Here is a 24,716-nt window from a genome sequence, read left to right on the forward strand (position 1 = left end):
CACAACTTAAATTCCCACCTAGCTTTGTATCATCAGCAAACTTGGATATATTACATTTGGTCCCCTCATCCAAATCATTGATATAGATTGTGAATAGTGAGTATCTTTCTGGGGTGGGGGGGGAAATGAGGTGGTCGGGATGAGGGGGTTCGGGGGGATGAGGGGGTGGGGGGCAGGAATGATGGGGTGGGGTGGATGAGGGGATAGGGAGGAAATGATGGGGGTCATGGGGGAAATGAGGGGGTGGGGGAAATGAGGGGGTTGGGGGCAATGAGGGGGTGGGGGAAATGAGGGGGTGGGGGAAATGAGGGGGGAATGATGGGGTGGGGGGAAATGAGGGGGGAATGATGGGGTGGGGGAAATGAGGGGGTCGGGGGGAAATGAGGGGGTCGGGGGGGAATGAGAGGGTGGGGGAAATGAGGGGGTGGGGGAATGAGGGGGGAAATGAGGGGGTGGGGGAAATGAGGGGGTCGGGGGGGAAATGAGGGGGTCGGGGGGAGTGGACCCGTTTCTCTGCCCTCTCCCTGTGTGGGTTCGTGAGCGGGAGGAGGGCACCATCCGACTAACCCGACCAGGAAGTGAATTCAAACTTCGTTTTCTGTTTCACTTTCGTTCTGTGTCTGAACCGGTTTTACATGAGGACACCGGGCTCCCGTAAGTAAGTTGTGTTTGTTGAAGAAACGATGAGTTTTGATTTACTGAGCGGGTTGGGAGTCGCGGCGTCAGAAGTTTTGGAGACTCTTTTGAGAAAGTGTTAAACTTTCTCTCACTTTCCGCTTCGAATGCTTGAACATCAACATTGCTGAGTGAATCCCTGTGGAGTGGGTCTGACTGCAGGCCAGAGAAACACGAGGAGATGAGCGCTGGCTGTCTTGAAGATGTATTCTTAATTCATGAGCAAATATAACTTGGGCCTTTTTAAAGAAATATATATTTAATTTGTTAATTGTCTCAGTGAGTGCTAGCTGTGGCTGAGTGGGTAGCACCCTCTGCCTCTGAGTTAGAAGGTTGTGGGTTCATAGTCCCACCCTAGGGACTTGAGCACAAAAAATCCAAGCTGACACTCCAGTGCAGTGCTGAGGGAGTGCTGCACTGTCGGAGGTGCTGTCTTTCGGATGAGACTTTAAACCGAGGCCCCGTCTGCTTTCTCAGTTGGATTTAAAAGATCCTGTGGCACTATTTCGAAGAAGAGTTCTCCCTGGGGCCAATATTTATCCCTCAACCAACATTACTAAAAAAACATTATCTGGTCATTATCACATTGCTGTTTGTGGGAGCTTGCTGTGCGCAAATTGGCTGCCACGTTTCTCACATTACAATAGTGACTACACTTCAAAAAGTACTTCATTGGCTGTAAAGCACTTTGAGAAGTCCAGTGGTCGTGAAAGGCGCTATAGAAATGCAAGTCTTTCTTTGGGTTTGCTAACAGTTGTCACCTTTTGAGATCGATAATTGCGCCTTTTGAAAGACTTTCTGTGGTGCCTTTCAGGATGTCCTGAAGCGCTTTACAACAACCACACCTTGTATTTATATAGTGCCTTTAACGTAGTAAAACGTCCCAAGAAGCTTCACAGGAGTATTATAAGACAAAAAATTTGACACCCAGCCACATAAGGAGATATTAGGGCAGGCTTGGTCAGAGAGGTAGGTTTTAAGGAGCATCTTAAAGGAGGAAAGAGAAGTGGAGAGGTTTGTGGAGGGAATTCCGGAGCTTAGGGCCGAGGCAGCTGAAGGCACGGCCGCCAATGGTGGAGAGATTAAAATCGGGGATGCTCAAGAGGGCAGAATTAGAGAAGCGCAGAGATCTCGGGGGCTGGGGGAGTTTGTGGAGCTGGAGGAGATTACAGAGTTAGGGAGGGACGAGGCCATGGAGGGATTTGAAAACAAGGATGAGAATTTTGAAATCGAGGTGTTGCTTAACCGGGAGCCAGTGTAGGTCAGTGAGCACAGGGGAGATGGGTGAACGGGACTTGGTGCGAGTTAGGACACAGGCAGCCAGGTGTGCGTTGGAATAGTCAAGTCTAGAGGTAACAAAGGCATGGATGAGGGTTTCAGCAGCAGATGAGCTGAGGCAGGGGCGGAGACGAGTGATGCTACGGAGGTGGAAATAGGCGGTCTTAGTTATGCTGCAGATGTGTGGTCGGAAGCTCATTTCAGGGTCAAATATGACACCAAGGTTGCGAACAGTGTGGTTCAGCCTCAGACAGATGCTAGGGAGAGGGATGGAGTCGGTGGCTAGGGAACGGAGTTTGTGGCGGGGACCGAAGACAATGGCTTTGGTTTTCCCAATATTTAATTGGCGAAAATTTCTGCTCATCCAGAACTGGATGTCGGACAATTTAGAGACAGTGGCGGGGTCGAGAGAAGTGGTGGTGAGGTAGAGCTGGGTGTCATCAGCGTACATGTGGAAACTGACGCTGTGTTTTTGGATGATGTCGCCAAGGGGCAACATGTAGATGAGAAATAGGAGGGGGCCAAGGATAGATCCTTGGGGGACCCCAGTGGTAACGATGTGGGAGTGGGAAGAGAAGCTGTTGCTGGTGATTCTCTGGCCACATTAGAAAGATAAGAATGGAACCAGGCGAGTGCAGTCCCACCCAGCTGGACGATGATGGAGATGCGTTGGAGAAGGATGGAGTGGTCAACCGTGTCAAAGGATGCAGACAAGTCGAAAAGGACAAGGAGGGATAGTTTACCTTTGTCACAGTCACAAAGGATGTCATTTGTGACATTGATGAAAGCCGTTTCGGTAGTGTGGCAAGGGCGGAAACCGGATTGGAGGGATTCAAACATGGAGTTCCGGGAAAGATGGGTACGGATTTGGGAGGTAACAACAGGTTCAAGGATTTTGGAGAGGAAAAGGAGGTTGGAGATGGGGCGGTAGTTTGCAAGGATGGAGGGGTCAAGGGTTGTTTTTTTGAGGAGAGGGGTGATGACGACAGCTTTGAAGGAGAGGGGGACAGTACCTAAGGAGAGCGAACCAGTAGTTGGGTGGCCAGCAGTTTAGTGGGAATAGGGTCAAGGGAGCAGGAAGTTGGTCTCATGGACAAGATGAGTGTGGAGAATTCAAGAGGGGAAATCGGAGAGAAACTGGAGAAAGATGCGAGTTCAGGGCTAGGGCAGGGTGGAACCTTAAAGGTAGTTTGGCCCAGTGGGCTAGGGGATGGAAGGGAAGTGGCAGAGGCAGCTGATTGGATGGTCTCCGTCTTAGAGACAAAGAAGTCCATGAGCTCCTTGCACTTGTTGTTGGAGGTGAGGGTGGAGGAGACAGGGGAGAGGGGTTTAAGAAGACGGTTAGCAGTAGAGAATAGTAGCCAGGGGTTATCTTTGCATTCCAGAATGATTCTGGAATAGTGAGCAGTTAAATTATGAGGCCAGGCATCTCTTCTCAGTGTTAAAATTATGCTGAGATTGTGTTGAGACTACAAGATGTTGCGATTCCACAGAAGTAAATGGAAAAACTGAGTTCTGTTTTGAAAACTGGACTTTCTATTCCGAAACTGGACTAGTGGCAGCTAGACGAAGCAATGGTATTTTGCAGGGGATCCCCTGCGAATATTACCCCCCACCCCCCCAGTTTGTTTGGTCCATGGAAATGGATGAACAGCTTGGAATATTTCAACAAAAAAAGGAATCTTCACTGATTGGGGGTACGTGCTCGCCCGAACACTGCCGTTCCCCATTAACGAATGAGAAGGCTTTTGGGCTTATGCAAAAAAAGAAAAAGAAAGACTTGCGTTTCTACAGCGTGTTTCACACTCTCAGGACGTCCCAAGGCGCTTTTCAGCCAACGAAATACTTTTGAAGTGTAGTCACTGTTGTAATGTGGGAAACGCAGCAGCCAATTTGAGCACAGCAAGCTCCCACAAACAGCAACGTGATAATGACCAGAGAATCTGTTTTAGTGATGTTGATTGATTATAGGATAACTATTGGCCCAGGACACCGGGGAGAACTCCCCTGCTCTTCTTCGAAATAGTGCCATGGGATCTTTTACATCCACCCGAGCGAGCAGCCGGGGCCTCGATTTAACGTCTCATCCGAAAGACGGCACTTCCGGCAGTGCAGCGTTTCCTCAGCACTGCACTGGAGTGTCAGCCTAGATATTTGTGCTCAAGTCTCTGGAGTGGGACTTGAACCCACAACCTTGTGTCTCAGGCGAGAGAGAGAGCGCTGACCCACTGAGCCACTGGCTGACACACTTGGAGAGTTTAGCACTTGGCTTTGCCCGACAGCAAAAACATTCCGGATGTTAAAAGCTATGGTATGTTTAGCAAATTCATCTGAACGGGTACTTAATTTTTCAAAATGTTTCATTTGTTTTTCAGTCATTCACATTAATAGAACTTACCCGAAGCAGACCTACCAGACATGGCAAATCCGAGTGGTGGATTTCTTTTGGCAATATGCTTTGCTGTGCTGATGGCATTCGTGGGAATTAACAACAATTGGTTCTTCAGCAGTGAGTGCTGTGATGATAATTGGATATCACTGGATGTAAAAGGTCAAGCTTTAATAGTTAAATACTTATCATTTAAACTGCTTTCTAACTGTATGTTTTACTTTGGGATTGTTGGGCTCGTGCTGTTAATTGCTGCTATTGAACTGACGATGGCTGTGGAAGATGTGAGCCGTGCCTTCGTTACCTCCAGACTCGACTATTCCAACACTCTCCTGGCCGGCCTCCCGTCTTCCACCCTCCAGAAACATGAGCTCATCCAAAACTCTGCTGCCCCGTGTCCTAACTCGCACCGAGTCCCGTTCACCCTGTGCTCACTGACCTACATTCCCAGTCTGGCAACGCCTTGATTTTAAAATTCTCATTTCTCCGTCGGCCCTCCCTATCGCTGTAGCCTCTACCAGCCCTACAACCCTCCGAGATCTCGGCGTTCCTCCAATTCTGGCCTCTTGCGCATCCCCGATTTTAAGCGCTCCATTCCATCGGCGGCCGTGCCTTCAGCTGCCTGGGCCCCAAGCTCTGGAATTCCCTCCCTAAACCTCTCCGCCTCTCCAACTCTCTCTCTCATCCTTTAAGACGCTCCTTGAAACTTACCTCTGACCAAGCTTTTGGTCACCTCCTAATATCTCCTTATGTGGCTCGGTGTCAAATTTTGTTTCATAACACTCCTGTGAAGTGGGACGTTAAAGATGCTGTATAAATGCAAGTTGTTGTTTTTATGTGTGCAGACCTGTTTATTCTGACATGTAAAGTCTGACCGACATTCACCTTTCACCATTGTTACTTCAGGCACAACTGACTAAAAGTCAAGTTTCAAGAAAATACTTGCGAACCAAAGGATGTCAAAAGTCCCATTGATTCCTGTGCCTGACTGTACTTTGTGCAATGCGAGTGTATTCTTCACCGAAAATGCTGGAAATACTCAGCGGGTCAGGCAGCATCTGTGGAGAGAGAAACAGAGTTAATGTTTCAGGTCAATGACCCTTCATCAGAACTGGAAAAAGCTGGCGATGGAACAGGTTTTTAAGCAAGTGTTGGGGCAGGGAAAGGGGGAGGGGAGGAAAGAACAAAAGGGAAGGTCTGTGATAGGATGGAAGACAGGAGAGATTAAGAGACATTAAGAGAGATTAAGAGATGGTGCAAGGCAAAAGGAGATGGTAATGGGGGACAAGTTAAGAAACAAAAGATGACTAGATGAAATGTAAATGGCAATGGCAGAATGATTGACAGCTGCCATGTGAGAGAGAAAAAAAAATGAGAAAAAAGATAGGGGCTGAGGTTATAGCCTGAAATTGTTGAACTCTATGTTGAGTCCAGAAGGCTGTAAAGTGCCTAATCGAAAGATGAGGTGCTGTTCCTCGAGCTTGTGTTGAGCTTCATTGGAACAGTGTAAGAGGCCGAGGATGGAGAGGTCAGAGTGGGAGTGGAGCGGAGAATTAAAGTGACAGGCAACCGGAAGCTTGAGTATTTCCAGCATTTTCTGTTTTTATTTCAGATTTCCAGCATCCGCAGTGTTTTGCTTTTGTGTTGTGTATACTTGCTGTAGCTCCAGTGAGAATATCGCCAAGCTGCTACTCTAAGGACAAGTGACGATGTTTCACTATCGATTGGAACGTTACTGAACTTTATTTCTCAATATACTATTGTTAGTTGCTAGATTATTACGATTTTTGGAAACGAGTAACCTTTAATTTAAAAAAAAATGATTGGAATCTTGACATAATTCTATTCAGCAAAAAAAAAGTGCGGAAGGTTACACAGAAAAAATCCGCTATCTATAGTCGTGTTGATAGATATCTTGTAATATTTTAATTTGAGGCACTATTATCCTAATGGATTGCCATGGGTTTCCCATGCCTGTTTCTAGTGCTCACAGTAGCAGTCCCAATGACCCAACCCCCAGTAAAGTTGTCACATTTGCTCTCCAAGGACTCAATGAGAACATAAGAGCTAGGAGCAGGAGTCGGCCCTACGGCCCCTCGAGCCTGCTCCGCCATTCAGTGAGATCATGGCTGACCTTCAACCTCAACTCCACTTTCCCCGCCCAATCCCTATATCCCTTGATTCCCTTAACGTCCAAAAATCTATCTCTCTCAGTCTTGAATATACTCAAAGGCTCAGCATCCACAGCAATCTGGGGCAGAGATTCACAACCCTCTGAGTGAAGAAATTCCTCCTCATCTCAGTCCTAAATGGCCGACCCCTTCTTAGGCAGTCCCTCGGAACCGAGGATGACTTGCTTCCACATTAAAAATGAGTTCTCAGGTGACTGATAAGTCCAATGCGGGACCGACAGTCTCTGTCACAGGTGGGGCAGACGGTGGTTGAAGGGGCGGGTGGGTGGGGTGCTTGGGTTGACGTGCGCTCCTTGCGCTGCCTGCGCTTGGCTTCCGCTTGCTCCCGGCGAAGAGACTCGAGGTGTTCGGTGCCTTCCCGGATGCTTCTCCTCCACTTTGTGCTGCCAGCCTGCATTAGTGTATAACATTATGTAGATAGAGTGGATAGGAAGGACCTATTTCCTTTAGCAGAGAGGTCAACAACCAGGGGGCACAGATTAGAGGGGAGTTGAGGAGAACTTTTTTCACCCAGAGGGTGGTGGGGGTCTGGAACTCACTGCCTGAAAGGGTGGTAGAGGCAGAAACCCTCATCACATTTAAAAAGTACTTGGATACGTATTTGAAGTGCCGTAACCTACAGGGCTACGGACCAAGAGCTGGACAGTGGGATTAGGCTGGATCGCTCTTTTTCAGTCAGCACAGACACGATGGGCCGAATGGCCTGCTTCTGTGCTGTAAATTTCTATGATTCTGTGTATTGAGTATTGCCCCTGTGTATGTGCAGTAACATGACTTTTCTTTGCTGATTATTAACATAGGGTTACAGAACGATCTCGCCTACAAACTGTTTGGACAGCACATTGCAAGTGAAGTGATCCCCAAAGCTGTCAAAGGTTCTTTAAGTACGCCTGTTCCCAAGAAACCCCTCACCATGTCTCTACACGGTCACAGTGGCACTGGCAAAAACTTCGTCAGTCAACTGATAGCAGCGAACCTTTATAAAAATGGGATGAACAGCCAGTACGTTCATGTATTTGTGTCTACCCTCCATTTCCCTCATCCTCAACTCATTGACCAGTATCAGGTAATCACTGTTGTTATTATTATGGTTAGTACGACCTTCAATGTAACGATAGATTTATGGTATCAATAATCCACAAATACATCACAATGCAAAGCCCATGGAAATCCTGATTTGTGTGTTTTTTAATGCTGTGCGATTCTTCAACTGAAGTTTGTGGTAATTTTTTTTTGCTCCCTCATTTGTCATGGGTCTTCTAGAACATGTACTAGTAATTGAAGGTTATCACCATTCCTTCATCATTGCTGGGTCAAAGTCCTGGAACTGTGTCAGCTGTGGCTCAGTGGGCAACACACTCGCCTCTGAGTCATTGAAGGTTGTGGGTTTAAATCCCACTCCAGGGACTTGAGCACATAAAGCTCGGCAGATATTCCCAGTGCAGTGCTGAGGGAGCACTGCACTGTCGGAGGTGCTGTCTCTCGGATGAGACGTTAAACCAAAGCCCCGTTTGCTCTCTAAGGTGGATGTAAAAGATCCTGTGGCACTATTTCAAAGAAGAGCAGGGGTGTTATCCTTGGTCAATAGTTATTCCTCAATCAACATAATGAAAACAGATTATCTGGTCATTATCATATTGCTGTTTGTGGGAGCTTGCTGTGTGCAAATTAGCTGCCGCATTTCCCACATTACAACAGTGACCAAACTTCAAAAAGTACCCTTCATTGGCTGTAAAGCACTTTGAGACGTCCGGTGGTCGTGAAAGGTGCTGTATAAATGCCAAGTCTTTCTTTCTTTCCCTACTCAACAGCACTGTGGGAGCACCTTCACCACACGGACTGGAGAGGTTCAGGAAGAAGGCCCACCACCACCTTCTCAAGGGCAACTAGGGATGGGCAATAAATGCCGGCCATGCCAGCAGCACCAACATCCCAAGAATGAATTTTGAAAAACCCTAATTCATAGACAGCATCCAAGTTCCTCCAAGATTGGACCTTAAACTATGCTCCCATCTCAAATGGAAGCCCAACGATATTAGCCAGAGCGGCACCACCGTTTTATTTTCACTTTTTTTGCCAATACATTGTGCCAAGTTTCATGGTTTGTTAGCCATAACTCCCTGTGACCTGCATTTCCAGGAGATCAAGGGTCATGCAGATGCTGGATTTTTTGCCACAGGGAGTGGCGGAGAAGGAGGGGGTGGGGAAACGGAGGTTGACATTTCCTGGGACTTGGGGCTGGCTAGATACCAGAGCAGAATTGGTAAATCGCTGTGAGTAGGTCACCTAACTCCCTCTGGGTCAATGTAAGAAGTCACACAACACCAGGTTATAGTCCAACAGCTTTATTTGAAATCACAAGCTTTCGGAGCGCTGCTCCTTCTTCAGGTGAAGTGGAGAAATGCATAAAGACACAGCTTATATAGTCAGAGAATCATGTCAGCAGCAGCAACCAAGCCTCCCCCGGTACCACGGTTGAAACCACAGGGAAATCCATCGTCAACCTGTCCGACCACACCCTTCAACCAGACGAAATTGAAGTTCTCAGCCGAGGGCTCAATTTCTGCCCCACCACCAAAATGGACCCCATCGGTCTCGCGGCAGACACAGAGGAATTCATCAGGAGAATGAGGCTCCGGGAACTCTTCCACAAATCCCAAGATGTCAGCAGCGAACCCAATGAGACAATCAATGATCCGGAACAGCAGACAGAGGGATCCGCAGTGCAGCAACCGAAGAAGAAAGAGTCAAATTGGACCCCTCCGGAGGGTCGCTGCCCTAAGCTTGACATGTATGCTCAAGCTGTCAGGAGATGCATCAACGCCAGATTCATCAGCCGCACTCACAAGACAGTCCAGAATGTCACCCGAGCACAACGCAACGCCATCCACGCTCTCAAGACCAACCGCAACATCGTCATCAAACCAGTAGACAAAGGAGGTGCCATCGTCATACAGAACAGAACTGACTATTGCAAAGAAGTATACCGACAACTGGACAACCAGGAACACTACAGACAGTTACCCGCAGATCCGACCAAAGAACACACCCGCCAACTCAACAGACTGATCAAAACCTTCGATCCAGACCTTCAAAGCATCCTACACGCTCTCATCCCACGTACTCCCCGCGTGGGAGACTTCTACTGCCTCCCAAAGATACACAAAGCCAACACACCTGGACGTCCTATCGCATCAGGTAGCGGAACCCTGTGTGAGAACCTCTCTGGATATGTCGAGGGCATCCTGAAACCCATCGTACAGGGAACCCCCAGCTTCTGTCGCGACACTACAGACTTCTTACAGAAGCTCAGCACCCACGGACCAGTTGAACCAGGAACACTCCTCGCCACGATGGACGTCTCGGCACTCTACACCAGTATCCCCCACGATGACGGCATCGCTGCGACAGCCTCAGTACTCAACACCAACAACAGCCAATCTCCAGATGCCATCCTACAACTCATCCGCTTCATCCTTGACCACAATGTCTTCACCTTCGACAACCAGTTCTTTACCCAAACACACGGAACAGCCATGGGGACCAAATTCGCACCCCAATACGCAAACATCTTCATGCACAAGTTCGAGCAAGACTTCTTCGCTGCACAGGATCTCCAACCAACGCTATACACCAGATACATCGACGACATTTTCTTCCTATGGACCCACGGCGAAGAATCACTGAAAAGACTACACGATAACATGAACAAGTTCCATCCCACCATCAAACTCACCATGGACTACTCCTCAGAATCAGTCTCATTCCTGGACACACGAATCTCCATCAAAGACGGACACCTCAGCACTTCACTCTACCGCAAGCCCACGGACAACCTCACGATGCTTCACTTCTCCAGCTTCCACCCTAACCACGTTAAAGAAGCCATCCCCTATGGACAAGCCCTGCGAATACACAGGATCTGCTCAGACGAGGAGGAACGCGATGGACACCTACAGACACTGAAAGACACCCTTGTAAGAATGGGATATGACGCTCGACTCGTCGATCAACAGTTCCGACGGGCCACAGCAAAAAATCGCATAGACCTCCTCAGAAGACAAACACGGGACACAACCAACAGAGTACCCTTCGTCGTCCAGTACTTCCCCGGAGCGGAGAAACTACGCCATGTTCTTCGCAGCCTTCAACATGTCATCGATGACGACGAACACCTCGCTAAGGCCATCCCCACGCCTCCACTACTTGCTTTCAAACAGTCGCCTAACCTCAAACAGACCATCGTTCGCAGCAAATTACCCAGCTTTCAGGAGAACAGCGACCACGACACCACACAACCCTGCCACAGCAACCTCTGCAAGACATGCCAGATCATCAACACAGATACCATCATCACACGTGAGGACACCACCCACCAGGTACATGGTACATACTCGTGTGACTCGGCCAACGTTGTCTACCTCATACGTTGCAGGAAAGGATGCCCCGGAGCATGGTACATCGGCGAGACCATGCAGAGACTGCGACAACGGATGAACGGACACCGCGCAACAATCACCAGGCAGGAGTGTTCCCTCCCAGTCGGGGAACACTTCAGCAGTCAAGGACATTCAGCCTCCGATCTTCGGGTAAGCATTCTCCAAGGTGGCCTTCGAGACACACGACAACGCAAAATCGTCGAGCAGAAACTGATAGCCAAGTTCCGCACTCATGAGGACGGCCTCAACCGAGATCTTGGGTTCATGTCACGCTACATGTAACCCCACCTGATGCAGGGTCATCCAGACTCGAGTCGACATTGGCTTGTTCTCTCTACACAGATGCGGCCGGACCTGCTGTGATTTCCAGCCAAAAAAAATGTTTTTTGTCTTTTTTTGTTTTTCATACAGACCCCAGCATCTGCAATATTTGACCCCTTGTGACCCCACCTCATTGTTCTTTGATGTAATGTTTCCCTGACTGACCTGTTTGGACACCATTCACACCTTTGACTGCTGTGATTATCTCTCTGCCGAGGTGCGATAAATGGCAGTTGGAAAGGTTACCTGTAAACATCTGACATGATTCTCTGACTATATAAGCTGTGTCTTTATGCATTTCTCCACTTCACCTGAAGAAGGAGCAGCGCTCCGAAAGCTTGTGATTTCAAATAAAGCTGTTGGACTATAACCTGGTGTTGTGTGACTTCTTACATTTGTCCACCCCAGTCCAACTCCGGCATCTCCACACCCCTCTGGGTCAGTACATGATCCAAATCAAAGGATGGAACACTTAACTTATTGCTGTGAAGTCTTAGCTGGCTGCCATGTGACAGCAGATGTGATATGTTCTACCAATTACTTGTAAATTATATTGGGATCAAATGATTTTTGCATTTTGTTCTCTTTCATAACATAAGAAATAGGAGCAGTAATAGGCCATTTGGCCCCTCGAGCCTGCTCCGCCATTCAGTAAGATCATGGCTGATCTTCTGTCTCAGCTCCACTTTCCCGCCCGATCCCCATATTCCTTGATTCCCTTAGTATCCAAAAATCTGTCGATCTCTGTCTTTAATACACTCAACGACTGAGCCTCCACAGCCCTCTGGGGTAGAGAATTCCAAAGATTCACCACCCTGAGTGAAGAAATTCCTCCTCATCTCAGTCCTAAATGGCTGATCCCTTATCCTGAGACTGTGAACCCTGGTTCTAGACTCCCCAGCCAGGGGAAACATCCTCCCTGCATCTACCCTGTCAAGCCCTGTAAGAATTTTACACGTTTCAATTAGATCACCTCTCATTCTTCTAAACTCCAGAGGGTATAGGCCCAATCTACTCAATTTCATGTGATTTCTGTCTAAATCACAGGAAGGTGATTAATATTGGTCATTTTAATTTATTTTTCCAAGAAACTAAAGATGTCAAATAAGTGAAGTAAAATAAAAAAATGTTGAGATGAAACAAGTCCGCTATTGTATGACTTCATTTTATATTTCTGCAGAATGATTTGCAGACTTGGATTCGTGGAAATGTTACAATATGTCCCAGGTCAATGTTTATATTTGACGAAATGGACAAAATGCACCCAGGTCTTATCAATGCTATCAAACCTTTCTTGGACTACACCAGTGAGGTTGACAGAGTGGATTATCGAAAAGCAATCTTCATCTTCTTGAGGTAAGTATGCACCAAAGTAACAATCAGGTTAGGGACGGCAAAAAAATTGGGCCGGGTTCCCGCTTGTGATCATTAATTCAATAACCCTGGTGAAGAGTAATGATAATTCTATGTATCAGACACAATGGGGGCCAATTCTAACCTAACCCTCCCGTCGGGAAACGCATGGGATCGGGTGCAGCGCTGGTTTCACACCCCGCCCCTGGTTTTAGTGTAAAACCACCGCTCCACCCGATCCCATGGGATTCCCGCCTCGCGAGTTAGATTCAAATTACCCCCCATTGTGGCAGGCTCCAGGAGGAGATTAAATGTAAAAGTTCTCCTATGAAGTAGAAGAAGTCTCTAATGACTTTAGAAGTACCTCTTCCTGCCATAGTGTTACATTGAGTTACATCAAGTCTACGGCACAGAAACAGGCCATTTGGCCCAACTGGTCTAAACCAGCGATTTGTGCTCCACACGAGCCTCCTCCCACCCCTCTTCATCTAACCCCATCAACATATCCTTCTATTCCTTTCTCCCTCGTGTGCTTATCGAGCTTCCCCTTAAATACAGCCATGTTATTCGCCTCAACCACTCCCTGTGGTAGCGAGTTCCACATTCTAAGTGTAATGTATTGTCACATGATTTAGTCTGAGCATGCTCAGTTTGCTCTGGCTTAGTAAACAAGCACAGACGGGCAAAACATCGCAAAAATTCAGTTTAGGTGTCAAATTCACCTTCAACTTGTCCACTCGAATGTTGAACACTGCGCCCTTCCATGATCCCTAAAAGTGGCTTTGGGATCCCATTCCCGTTGGCAAAATGTAATATATGTGGGTAGGACAAAGACACAATGAGTTGCTAGTCAATGTGCTTGCTTTACTAGGCCAGAGCAAACTGAGCATGCTCAGACTAAACCGTGTGCCAATACATCACACTAACCACTCTCTGGGCAAGGAAGTTTCTCCTGAATTCCCTATTGGAGTGATGTCTCTCTTTACACTTGCACTTGTTGACCTTGCTGAGGATGCCGAGTGACTGTTTTCCGATTCTGTTTTCCCCCCTCTAACAGCAATACCGGTGGAGACAAGATCAGTGAAATTACCTTAGGCATTTTGATGCGTGGAAAGGAAAGGGAGAGCATTGAGCTGAATCAGCTGGAGGAAGAACTCTCCCTAACGGTCTTCAACAATAACAACAGTAAGTGTGCGTCACTTAGGAGTGGGGACTAAAACTGTGCACCAAAATTCTTAGTTGACAAAACGTATTCTGTCTGTGACCCAGTTGTTATTTCACATTCCCTCACACTGCAGACCCTGTTCCTGACTGAAACATTGTCATAGTCATAACAGCACAGAAGGAGGCCATTCAGCCCATTGAGTCCATGCCAGCTCTCTGTAGAACAATCCAGTCAGTCCCATTCCCCCGCTCTATCCTCGTAACCCTGCAAGTTTATTTCCCTCAAGTGCCTATCCAGTCTCCCCTTGAAAACATTGAGTGTCTCCGCTTCCACCACTTCCGTCGGCAGCGAGTTCCAGGTCATCACCACTCGCTGCGTGAAAAAGTTTTCCCTCACATCCCCCCTGTATCTCTTGCCCAAAACCTTAAATCTGTGTCCCCTAGTCCTTGTACCATCAACTAGTGGGAACAGCCTTTCCCTGTCTAGCCTATACAAACCCGTCATAATCTAGTACACCTCTATCAAATCACCCCTCAACCTCCTTTGCTCTAATGAAAACAAATCCAGTTTCTCCAACCTGTCCTTGTAGCTAAGATTCCCCCATCCCCGGAACCATTCTGGTAAATCTCCTCTGCACCCTCTCAAGGGCCTTCACATCCTTCCTAAAGTGTGGTGACCAGAACTGGACGCAATACTCTTCTAAATCTTCTACATAGTTTTTGTTTCTCTGTATGTTACGAATTGAAAGGCACACTCAAAGACAAGGCCCAAAAATGGCCTTGTCCTCGAATACTGGTTTAAAAAAAAAAAGCTCAAGGGGTTAGAAGTTTGTCTTCTCACTTCTATGACCTAGGTTCAAATTCAACCCAGACAGATAGGGTGAGCGTTCCCATCTCCACTGATGCTCGGTCCCAGCCTCCGCCTCCCAGCATCCTTTGCTTCTGCATTAAAAGCTCTGACAAAACCTCCTTCAGTAAAGCAATGGAGGGCGCTGGTGGGCTGACCCAAAAATGCCACCCCTCGGCCAAAAGCAGCTCTGAGAAACGCCAGCCGTGAGATGGTCTTTTTTTTTGTGCTTTGCTTGTAAAATTTATAAAAGATGCATTTTTTTTTTGAACCGGTACTCAGGAATGGATTGTAACGTGAAGCATAAATCAACTGTTGAGTCATAAAGGTACAGATTCGATCCTCGCTGGCCCAGCAAATTCACCCAATGACCAGCTGGACTGTACAGATCAGATCGAAGCTCGGCTTCACTCTCCAGTTAGCTTATATCGGCCAAGGTTGCGTTGGGCTACAGCTCGAAGGACAGCACCTCATCTTCCGATTAGGCACTCTACAGCCCTCTGGACTCAACATTGAGTTCAACAATTCCAGACCATAACCTCGGCCCCTATCACATATATATATTTTCTTTTTTTATCCACACTTTTTGTTTGGCCTCCCCTTTTTTTCTTCCCTCCCACATGGCAGCTGTCCTTCATTCTGCCAGCGCAATTCACACCCCATCTAGAGCCATCCTTTGTTCCTTAACCTGTCCTATTACCACCTCCTCTCACCTTGAATATCTCTCAATGTCTCTTTATCTCTCCTGCTTTCTATCCTATCACTGACCTTCCCTTTTGTTCTTTCATCCCCTCCCCCTTTTCCCAGCCCCTAAACTTGCTTTGCATTTCCTGCTTTTTTCCAGTTCTGACGAAAGGTCTTAAACATAGAAACATAGAAGATAGGAGCAGGAGTAGGCCATTCGGCCCCTCGAGCCTACTCCGCCATTCAATGAGATCATGGCTGATCATCCAAATTCAGTACCCTGTCCCTGCCTTCTTCCCATATCCCTTGATCCCTTTAGCCTTAAGAAATATATCCAACTCCTTCTTGAATATATTTAATGAATTGGCCTCAACTGCCTTGTGTGGTAGAGAATTCCACAGGTTCACCACTCTCTGGGTGAAGAAATTCCTCCTCATCTCAGTCCTAAATGGCTTACCCCTTATCCTTAGACTGTGAGCCCTGGTTCTGGACTCCCCCGCCATCGGGAATATCCTTCCTGCATCTAGTCTGTCTAGTCCTGTTAGAATTTTATAAGTTTCAATGATCTTCGACCTGAAACGTTGACTCTGTTTCTCTCTCCGTGGATGCTTGCCGGGCCTGCTGAGTTTTTCCAGCGTTTTCTGTTGTTATTTCAGATTTCCAGCATCCGCAGTATTTTGCTATTGTAAGGTTGCGTTGGGGTTGGGGCGGCGGGGGTGGGGGGACCTCTGCAACTGGCCTCAGTACAAGGGAAGGGGGTAAATCTGTTGAGCTTTCGTTGGGGTTGGGGCTGGGAGGCAACCACTACAACTGGCCAAAGCACCAGGGAATCAGTTGAGCTTCTTGTTGCTGGTCATGATCAAGTGACCCCTGCTGAAAATGCTCATGTGTAGATATCTGGCGAGGGTGGGATCGGGCCGCTGACACTCACTGCCGAGGGTCACATGTTCATTGACCTTTTGGGGAATGCGGCGGAGAGCAACTAGCATCAGAGTCAATGCCTACAGGAGAGGAGGCGGGGTGGGGGGGGAAATTGGCACAGGAAGGAGGATACAAAAAAAATGTTCTCGCTCTGAGAATCATAAAGATGAGCAGTGTCATGAATCTTACCATTCATGTAGGAATGACTCATGAGATAACACTGGGCAGCCAGCTGGTGGCGCCATCCAAGGAAAGTATAAATACTCGGGCGTGGGCCCAGCTTGCTCAGGATGTTCCTGTAACCAGGAACTAGTGATGTAACTAGAATCTCACGGTTGTGAAACAGTTGATTAAAGCCTTGTTTTATACTCAAACCAAGCGCTTAGTAGTTTTCTTACGTCAAGCAGAATGATTTATTTTGTTGGTTGTATTAATGTTATTTTTTTTTCACATTTCTCTTACAGGTGGGTTCTGGCAGACTAGCCTCATCCAAACCAACTTGATTGATCATTTTATTCCCTTCCTACCCCTGGAGTTTAAACATGTTGTGTCATGCGTGAGAGCTGAACTTGCATCCAGAGGTGTGAAGTATAATGAGAGCATTGTCACCACAATAGCAAGCACAATGGTCTACCACCCGAAAGAGGAAAAGATATTGTCACTGAAAGGTTGCAAGACTGTGGTTTCCAAAGTGAACCTGTATTTCTAAGTCGGACAGCTTACAGGAGAAAAGTTTCACGTACCTCAGAATGCCTGGGACTGATTGACGAGGCACTAACCTACTTCAGGCTCTGTTGAGTGAATCCCAAAGATTCGATTATTACCTTGGAAAATCACGCCAAACAAATTGAGTTATTGCCAAACGCCTTTACGCTGTGTCTTGTGTGTGTTAAAGAATTAATGATCGTGATGTCTTATCAAGACATAATCTGCAATTGACCGTTAGAAAATATCCAAACGATATCCGGGAGTGATGGCAAGTAATTTCAGTCGTAAAGTTAAATTATGCCATGAAATGTGAGTGAAAGGTTCCAGGTGGCTTATACCCATTTTCTCATCCCTTGAAGCAATACTGTGAATGCAGTTTTATTCCAGTTTCCGTGTGTTCTATTTGCTGGCACCTGGAGTCATGGTGACCATCAGTTGACAATGGATTCTGTGCAACTGGTGTACGATGACACGCACAATGAAGGATGAATGATTTTGACATAATCACTGCAAATTTATTGATTAATAACCCACGGTTGATTACTGAGAAACAGCACAGTCCAAAATATATCGTGGGTAAATTATTCTGTTTTTTTAAACGTGCAGAGCAGAAGTGTTGGACCTTTGTGCTAAAGTTTCAAACTGATGCCCGTTTCCTTAACCTGATCAAAAATACTGTGAAAGCAAGTATCCAACTGAATTAGCTTGCCGCAGATAACAGTTCTAGAAGTGGAGGTGCCCGTGGCAGGTCGGAAAGTTAAGAATGCAGCATGTTAATGATGTCAACTGGCCGTGACACACTCTGGGGGGAGAAGCCTCCTTGCATAAAGGGTTGTAGAAATCTGGAATGCACTCCCCCAGTATGGCCATAGATGCAAAGTCAATTGAGGTGATTAAAGAGCAAATAGATACTTACCTGGGAGGTAGGTGTACTCGGGGAGAGATGCAGAACACGTAGCAAATTGGGATGAAAAAGAACACAAATGGTGGAGCAGGTTCAATGGGCCAAAAACCTACTCCTCTACCTCTGAATTTGACCTTTCGATTTGTGCACATGAAAAAAAAAACTCAGCTTCTGGGAGGAGTAATTCAGACCGAGTAATTCTTGTCTGTCTGTCATCACTGACTTTCAGCTTATGACCAAAAGAGGTCAAGCTGCTTGGTCCGCCTGGTCCAGAGAGATTCCTCTCTGGGCTAGTTAGGAACGAGCAGTGATTTAATTGTCCGCTTGGCTCAGTCGGTAGCACTCTCTCCTCTGAGTCGGATAAGTTGTGGGTTCCAAGCCGCACGTCAGAGTCTTGAGCGCGCCATTCAGGCTGAGGCTTCAGAGACTCGAGCGTGCCATCCAGGCTGAGGCTTCAGAGACTCGAGCGCGCCATCCAGGCTGAGGCTTCAGAGACTTGAGCGCACCACCCAGGCTGAGGCTTCTTCAGAGACTTGAGCGCGCCATCCAGGCTGAGGCTTCAGAGACTTGAGCGCGCCACCCAGGCTGAGGCTTCTTCAGAGACTTGAGCGTGCCATCCAGGCTGAGGCTTCAGAGACTCGAGCGCGCCATCCAGGCTGAGGCTTCAGAGACTCGAGCGCGCCATCCAGGCTGAGGCTTCAGAGACTTGAGCGCACCACCCAGGCTGAGGCTTCTTCAGAGACTTGAGCATGCCATCCAGGCTGAGGCTTCAGAGACTCGAGCGTGCCATCCAGGCTGAGGCTTCTTCAGAGTCTTGAGCGCGCCACCCAGGCTGAGGCTTCAGAGATTCGAGCGCACCACCCAGGCTGAGGCTTCAGTGCAGTGCTGAGGGGGCGCCGCACTGTGGGAGGTGCCATCTTTCGGATGAGACGTTAAACCGAGACCATGTCTGCCTTTTCAGGTGGGCATAAAAGATCCCGTGGCACTATTTGAAGAAGAGCAGGGGTGTCCTCCAGTGGTCTGCCCAATATTTATCCCTCAACTAACACCACTAAAAACAGATGATCTGGTTATTTATCTCAATACTGTTTGTGGTACCTTGTTTGAGATGCAATTAAAATCTTAAGTACATTACTGCTGCCAAAAATACATTTTTTACTGTCTTCAATTTGTTTAATAGATTTTTATTCATGTTTATGTATGTAGATGAAAAATAAAAATATGACGGTAACTTTTAATATAGAAAGCTATGCTCGTGTACAATAGACTAAGGCTGCAGTCCTTGTCTAGGTAGCAGAAATTCGGGTTCTAGACACAGAGTCAAGCACTTTCAAGATTATTTAGAGTTATATGAAGAGTTAAATGAGGGATAGAAGTGACATGCAGGGAAGTCATGTTAAACTTGTAGAGAACCTTGGTTAGACCACACTTTTATCAGCCGTGGCTCAGTGGGCAGCACTCTTGCTTCTGAGTCAGAAGGTTGTGGGTTCAAACCCCACTCCAGACACTTGAGCACAAAAATCTAGGCTGACACTCCCAGTGCAGTGCTGAGGGAGTGCTGCACTGTCAGAGGTGCCGTCTTTCGGATGAGATGTTAAACCGAGGCCCCGTCTGCTCTTTCAGGTGGACATAAAAGATCCCACAGCACTATTCCGAAGAAGAGCAAGGGGAGTTCTCCCCGGTGTCCTGGGCCAATATTTATCCCTCAATCAACATCACTAAAAACAGATTATCTGGTCATGATCACATTGCTGTTTGTGGGAGCTTGCTGTGCACAAATTGGCTGCTGCATTTCCTACACTTCAAAAGTGTAACGCGCTTTGGGACGTCCTAAGGTCGTGAAAGACGCTATATAAATGCAAGGTCCTTTTTTATAATGGATTGCTACCTGATTCTCCACTTCCCCCCTCTCCCACCCACCCCCTTTCTTCTGCCTCCTGGAATTCTCTTTCAAAATCACTTTTTCCTGATACCAGTTCCTTAAAACCAATATCTCCGTTCGCACTTTATGTCTCTTCCTCTTCCTGCTCAGTGTCTACCTCACCACCTTCTGAAGCACGTGTGACATTCTGCTAGGAGCTGAGCGCTATGTAAGTGTGAATTGCATGTTTCAAGACCACTAATTATATTTTTGCGACTGTAATTACTGCTATTGGATGTGGACATGTGCCTTTTTCTAAAAATTTGATCTTTGAATATGGGCGTCGCTGGCAAGGCCAAACTTAATTGTCCATCCCCAGTTTCCCTGAGAAGGTGGTGGTGAACCTACTTGAACCGTTGTAGTTCGATAGCAAAATACTGCAGATGCTGGAAATCCGTTCAGTCCGTAAGGGGACCCCGAGCTTCCGGTCGCCTGTCATTTTAATTCACCGCCCCATTCCCACTCGGACCTCACTGTACTCGGCCTCTTGCATTGTTCCACATAAGCTCAGCGTAAGCTCGAGGAACAGCACCTCATCTTCCGATTAGGCACTTTACAGCCTTCCGGACTCAATATCGAGTTCAACAATTTCAGATCATAACCTCGGCCCCTATTACATTTTCACTTATTTTTTATCCACACCTTTGTGTTGGTTTCCCCCCCCCCCCCCCTTTCCTTTTTTTTCTCTCTCCCACATGGCAGCTGTGCCCCATTCTGCCAGCGCATTTCACACCTAATCTAGAGCCGTCTTTTGTCTCCACTAGTCCTATCACCATCTCGTCTCATTTTGAATACCTCTTAATGTCTCTTCTCTTTCGTTCTCTCCCAGCCTGGCCTCTTAATCTATTTCATTCCCTGTGCCTCTTTAGTCTTGATAAAAGGCTTTGACCCGAAATGTTGACTCTATTTCTCTCCACGGATGTTGCCTGGCCTGCTGAGTTTTTCCAGCATTTTCTGTTGTTATTTTGAACCGTTGTAGTTCTTGTGCTGACTGTTCTTCATGCAGCAATTGCCAATTAAAAGTCAGCCACGTGCCCCCTTTTTAAAGGGGCACAAACAATAAAGACTGTAACTTAAAACAAGTGAAAAAGAACCTTAACAAATCAAATTAAAATTCAATTTCCCGTGGAGATGATGCACTCCAGTCCCTCCGGTGCCTCGTTCTTGTGCTGATGGTGCTCTTACAATGGTGTGAAGTAGAGAATTCCTGGATATTGACCCAGCCCTGATGAAGGAGCGGTGATATATATTCAAGTCAGGATGGTGTGTGACTTGGAGGGGAACTTGGAGGTGGTGGCGTTCCCGTGCGCCTGCTGCCCTTGTCCTTCTAGGAAGTAGAGGTCGCGGGTTTGGGAGGTGCTGCCGAAGAAGCCCTGGCGAGTTGCTGCAGTGCATCTTGTAGACGGTGCACACTGCAGCCACGGTATGGCAGTGGTGGAGGGAGTGAATGTTTAAGCTAGTGGAGGAAGTGCCGATCATGTGGACTGCTTTGTCCTGGATGGCGTTGAGCGTCTTTAGTGTTGTTGCAGCTGCACCGATCCAGTAGCAGTGCCGATGTTGCAGGATTGGCCTGGAGTCTCCAGGAATTGAAGATTAATCTCCTGGACATCTGTGACCTCGACTGCCTAAAATGACAAGAACAGGGGGAGCACGAGAACACCACCACCTCTAAGTCACACAGCATCCTGGGAGAAAAACCATCGAGGCATGAAAATAAATCTTTTTTTGTCATTTGCTTTGAACACTTGCTTAATGGTTATTACATAGGATTACACGGGATATACGGCACAGAAACAGGCCCTTCGGCCCAACCAGCCCATGCCGGTGTTTCTGCTCCACTCGAGCCTCCTCCCATCTTTCCTCATCTAAATCTATCGGCATAACCCTCTATTCCCTTCTCCCTCATATGCTTGTCTAGCCTCCCCTTAAATGCATCTATACTATTGGCTTCAACCACTCCCTGTGGTAGTGAGTTCCACATTCTCACTACTCTCTGGATAAAGAAGTTTCTTCTGAATTCCCTATTGGATTTCTTGGTGACTATCTTATATTGATGGCCTCTAGTTATGCTCTTCCCCACAAGTGGAAACATTCTCTCTGTATCCACTCTATCAAAACCTTTCATAATTTAAAAAACCTCTATTAGGTCACCCGTCAGCCTTTTTTCAAGCGAAAAGAGATCCCGCCTGTTCATCCTTTTCCTGATATGTATACCCTCGCATTTCTGGTATCACCCTTGTAAATCTTCTCTGTACCCTCTCCAGTGCCTCTATATCCTTTTTATAATATGGCGACCAGAACTGCATGCAGTACTCCAAGTGTGGTCTAACCAAGGTTCAATACAGGTTTAGCATAACTTCCCTACTTTTCAGTTCTATCCCTCTAGAAATAAACCCTAGTGCTTGGTTTGCTTTTTTTGTGGCCTTGCTAACCTGTGTCGCAACTTTTAGTGATTTGTGTATTTGTACTCCGAGATCCCTTTGTTCCTCCACCCCACCTAGACTCACAACCTCCAAGTGATAAGTGACCTTCCTATTCTTCCTACCAAGTGTAACACCTCACATTTATCTATGTTGAATTTCATTTGCCAATTATAAGCCCATTCTGCAAGTTTATTAATGTCCTCCTGTAATTTGTCGCAGTCCTCCTCAGTATTGACTATCCCCCCTAATTTGGTGTCATCCGCAAATTTAGAAATTGTGTTTTTGATTCCAAAGTCTAAATCGTTAATGTAAATTGTGAACAGCAGTGGTCCCAGCACTGATCCTTGTGGAACACCACTACCCACCTTCTGCTGATAGCTGTGAATAGCTACCCTTTACTTCCACTCTCTGCTTTCTGTCCTGAAGCCAGCCAGCAATCCATTCTGCTACTTGTCCCCTGACTCCGCATTCTCTGACCTTGTTCATCAGTCTATTATGGGGTACATTATCGAAAATATTGGCGACGGGGGAAACAGGTTGGCCTGAGAGTCAAGAATCATCCAATCCGGTAAGGAGGAGTCTGTTTGATTCCCAATTGGCCATGGGAAGGCATTGCCCCGCGTGGATAGACGCGTTAGCGACCAATGGCGAGAGCACTGGGGGGGGTGGGGTGCAAGGAAGGCATCTGAGAACAGTAGCATAGTGGTAAGGTTACTGGACTAGTAGTCCAGAGGCCTGGACTAATGATCTGGAGATGTGAGTTCAAATCCCACCACAGCAGCTGGGGAATTTAAGTTCAGTTAATTAAATAAATCTGGAATAAAAAGTAATGGTGACCATGAAACTACCGAATTATCGTAATAACCCATCTGGTTCACTCAAGTCCTTTACGAAAGGAAATCTGCTGTCTTTACCTGGTCTGGCCTATATGTGGCTCCAAACCCACAGCAATGTGGTTGACTCTTAACTGCCTTCTGAAATGGCCGAGCAAGTCACTCCATTGTACCAAACTGCTACAACATGGCACACAAACTCCAGTGGTTGAAGAAGGTGGCTCACCTTGACCACTGTAATGTATATATACCTCAAGGGAGAGAACTACTTTTTACAGCTCCTGTATACTGTAGTACCGGCAGTGACCACACCTGTATATAAACCCTGAGTAGTGATCTGTACAGTTAGTTCTAGAGTAACCCTCATTCAGTAAACACCTGTTGATCGTTCCCTGCAGTCTGTTGTCTGATTATTGAAGGACACAACATTAAGATACACGGATATAACATTGGCGACGATGCAGATTCGAACCTACCTGCAACTCTGCATCACCTCCCAGGGATTCGCTCCTGGAGAACAGTGGAAGAAGGTCGAGTCCAGAAGCATGGGCGTCGACCACGGGCAACCGCCCAGTCATCCAGCGGAGATTTGAGCATCGCAGGGGAGGCTGTCGAGAGCCATGCTTGGCTTTCCAGTCACGGTGGTCCAGTGAAACGGGCTGGCAACAGGTACTGCGCAAACCCTTCCCAGACAGCGGCGGCTAGAGCCGACCGAGCGGCACAGAAAAAGGCCGAGCAGCATCGACGGGGGAGAGAGGGCAGAGCGCACAGGGCGCAGCCGGTGTTCAGGACCGAGCGGCGTCAACAGGGAGAGAGACGAGAGAGAGCAGAGCGCAGCCGGTGTTCAAGGGCCGAGCAGCGTCAACGGGGCAGAGAGGCGCGCAGGAAAACGCAAGGTGCTGCCATTGCCACGAGGACCGCAGAGAGCGGCATTGGCAGCAGCGCAGGAGCAGCGCACGAAACCCACAGGGCGTCACCATTTGCCACGAGGACCGCCGAGAGCGGCGTTGGCAGCAGCGCGGGAGACGCCATTTTAAGCCGCAGCGGGGAAGAAAGGAAAGCGCGGGAGACGCCATTTTAAGCTGCAGCGGGGAAGAAAGGAAAGCGCGGGAGACGCCATTTTAAGCCAGTCTAACCACACCCAAAAATGCCGAAGAGTGGCAGTATCACAGCGTTCGACAATGAAGTCGAAGATTGGACGACATATGTCGAACGCATAGAAGTATACTGCAAGGCGAATGAAGTGCCAGATGACAAGAAAGCGCTGGTATTGTTGAATTCAATGGGTGCAAAAACGTATGGCTTACTACGAAACCTAGTAACCCCAGAGAAGCCAGTAGAAAAGGATTTTGAAAACATAGTGTCAATCCTACAGGACCACTTAAACACCACACCGCTGCTGATAGCAGAAAGATTTAAGTTTCACAAAAGGAACTAGCATAAAGATGAAAGTAATGCTGAGTATTTAACGGAACTGCGCAAGCTATCGAAACACTGCCAGTTTGGAACGGGACTAGCAGATACTTTAAGGGACAAGTTTGTGTGTGGGCTTCAAAGTGAAGGAACCCAAAAACGGCTTCTATCAGAAAAGGATCTTACGCTGGACAAGGCTTTCAGCATTGCAGTATCACACGAAGCAGCAGCACGGGGCGCTGCAGAGATAC

At 47.4% G+C, this 24,716-nt stretch overlaps 1 protein-coding gene across 4 annotated transcripts; it reads left to right on the forward strand.

Moving 5' to 3' along the window:
• Nucleotides 1–572: 572 nt before the first annotated feature.
• On the forward strand, nucleotides 573–19,121 carry LOC147101632 (torsin-1A-like). Of its 4 annotated transcripts, none has more exons than XM_085965353.1 (6): nucleotides 573–654; nucleotides 4,329–4,504; nucleotides 7,335–7,600; nucleotides 12,475–12,650; nucleotides 13,705–13,832; nucleotides 16,728–19,121. In XM_085965353.1, exons 2-6 carry the CDS (start codon nucleotides 4,372–4,374, stop codon nucleotides 16,970–16,972), a joined length of 948 nt encoding a protein of 315 aa, XP_085821479.1. In that variant the 5' UTR covers nucleotides 573–654; nucleotides 4,329–4,371; the 3' UTR covers nucleotides 16,973–19,121. The 4 variants fall into 4 exon arrangements, with proteins under 4 accessions (XP_085821479.1, XP_085821478.1, XP_085821481.1 ...); XM_085965352.1 differs by having other exon boundaries at nucleotides 579–658; XM_085965355.1 differs by having other exon boundaries at nucleotides 580–658; nucleotides 4,329–4,462.
• The last annotated feature ends 5,595 nt before the right edge of the window (nucleotides 19,122–24,716 follow it).

The sequence above is a fragment of the Somniosus microcephalus genome, chromosome 23 (genome assembly GCF_052327205.1).
Source record: "Somniosus microcephalus isolate GS21.2 chromosome 23, FLI_Smic_1.0, whole genome shotgun sequence".
NCBI lineage: Eukaryota > Metazoa > Chordata > Chondrichthyes > Squaliformes > Somniosidae > Somniosus > Somniosus microcephalus.

Bases quoted from the DNA above. Each gene is read 5' to 3' on its own strand.
- LOC147101632 (XM_085965353.1), top strand. From the start codon at position 4,372: ATGGCAAATCCGAGTGGTGGATTTCTTTTGGCAATATGCTTTGCTGTG. The intron at 4,505-7,334 runs GTCAAGCTTTAA...TTATTAACATAG, and splicing joins GATATCACTGGATGTAAAAG to GGTTACAGAACGATCTCGCC. The intron at 13,833-16,727 runs GTAAGTGTGCGT...TTTCTCTTACAG, and splicing joins GGTCTTCAACAATAACAACA to GTGGGTTCTGGCAGACTAGC.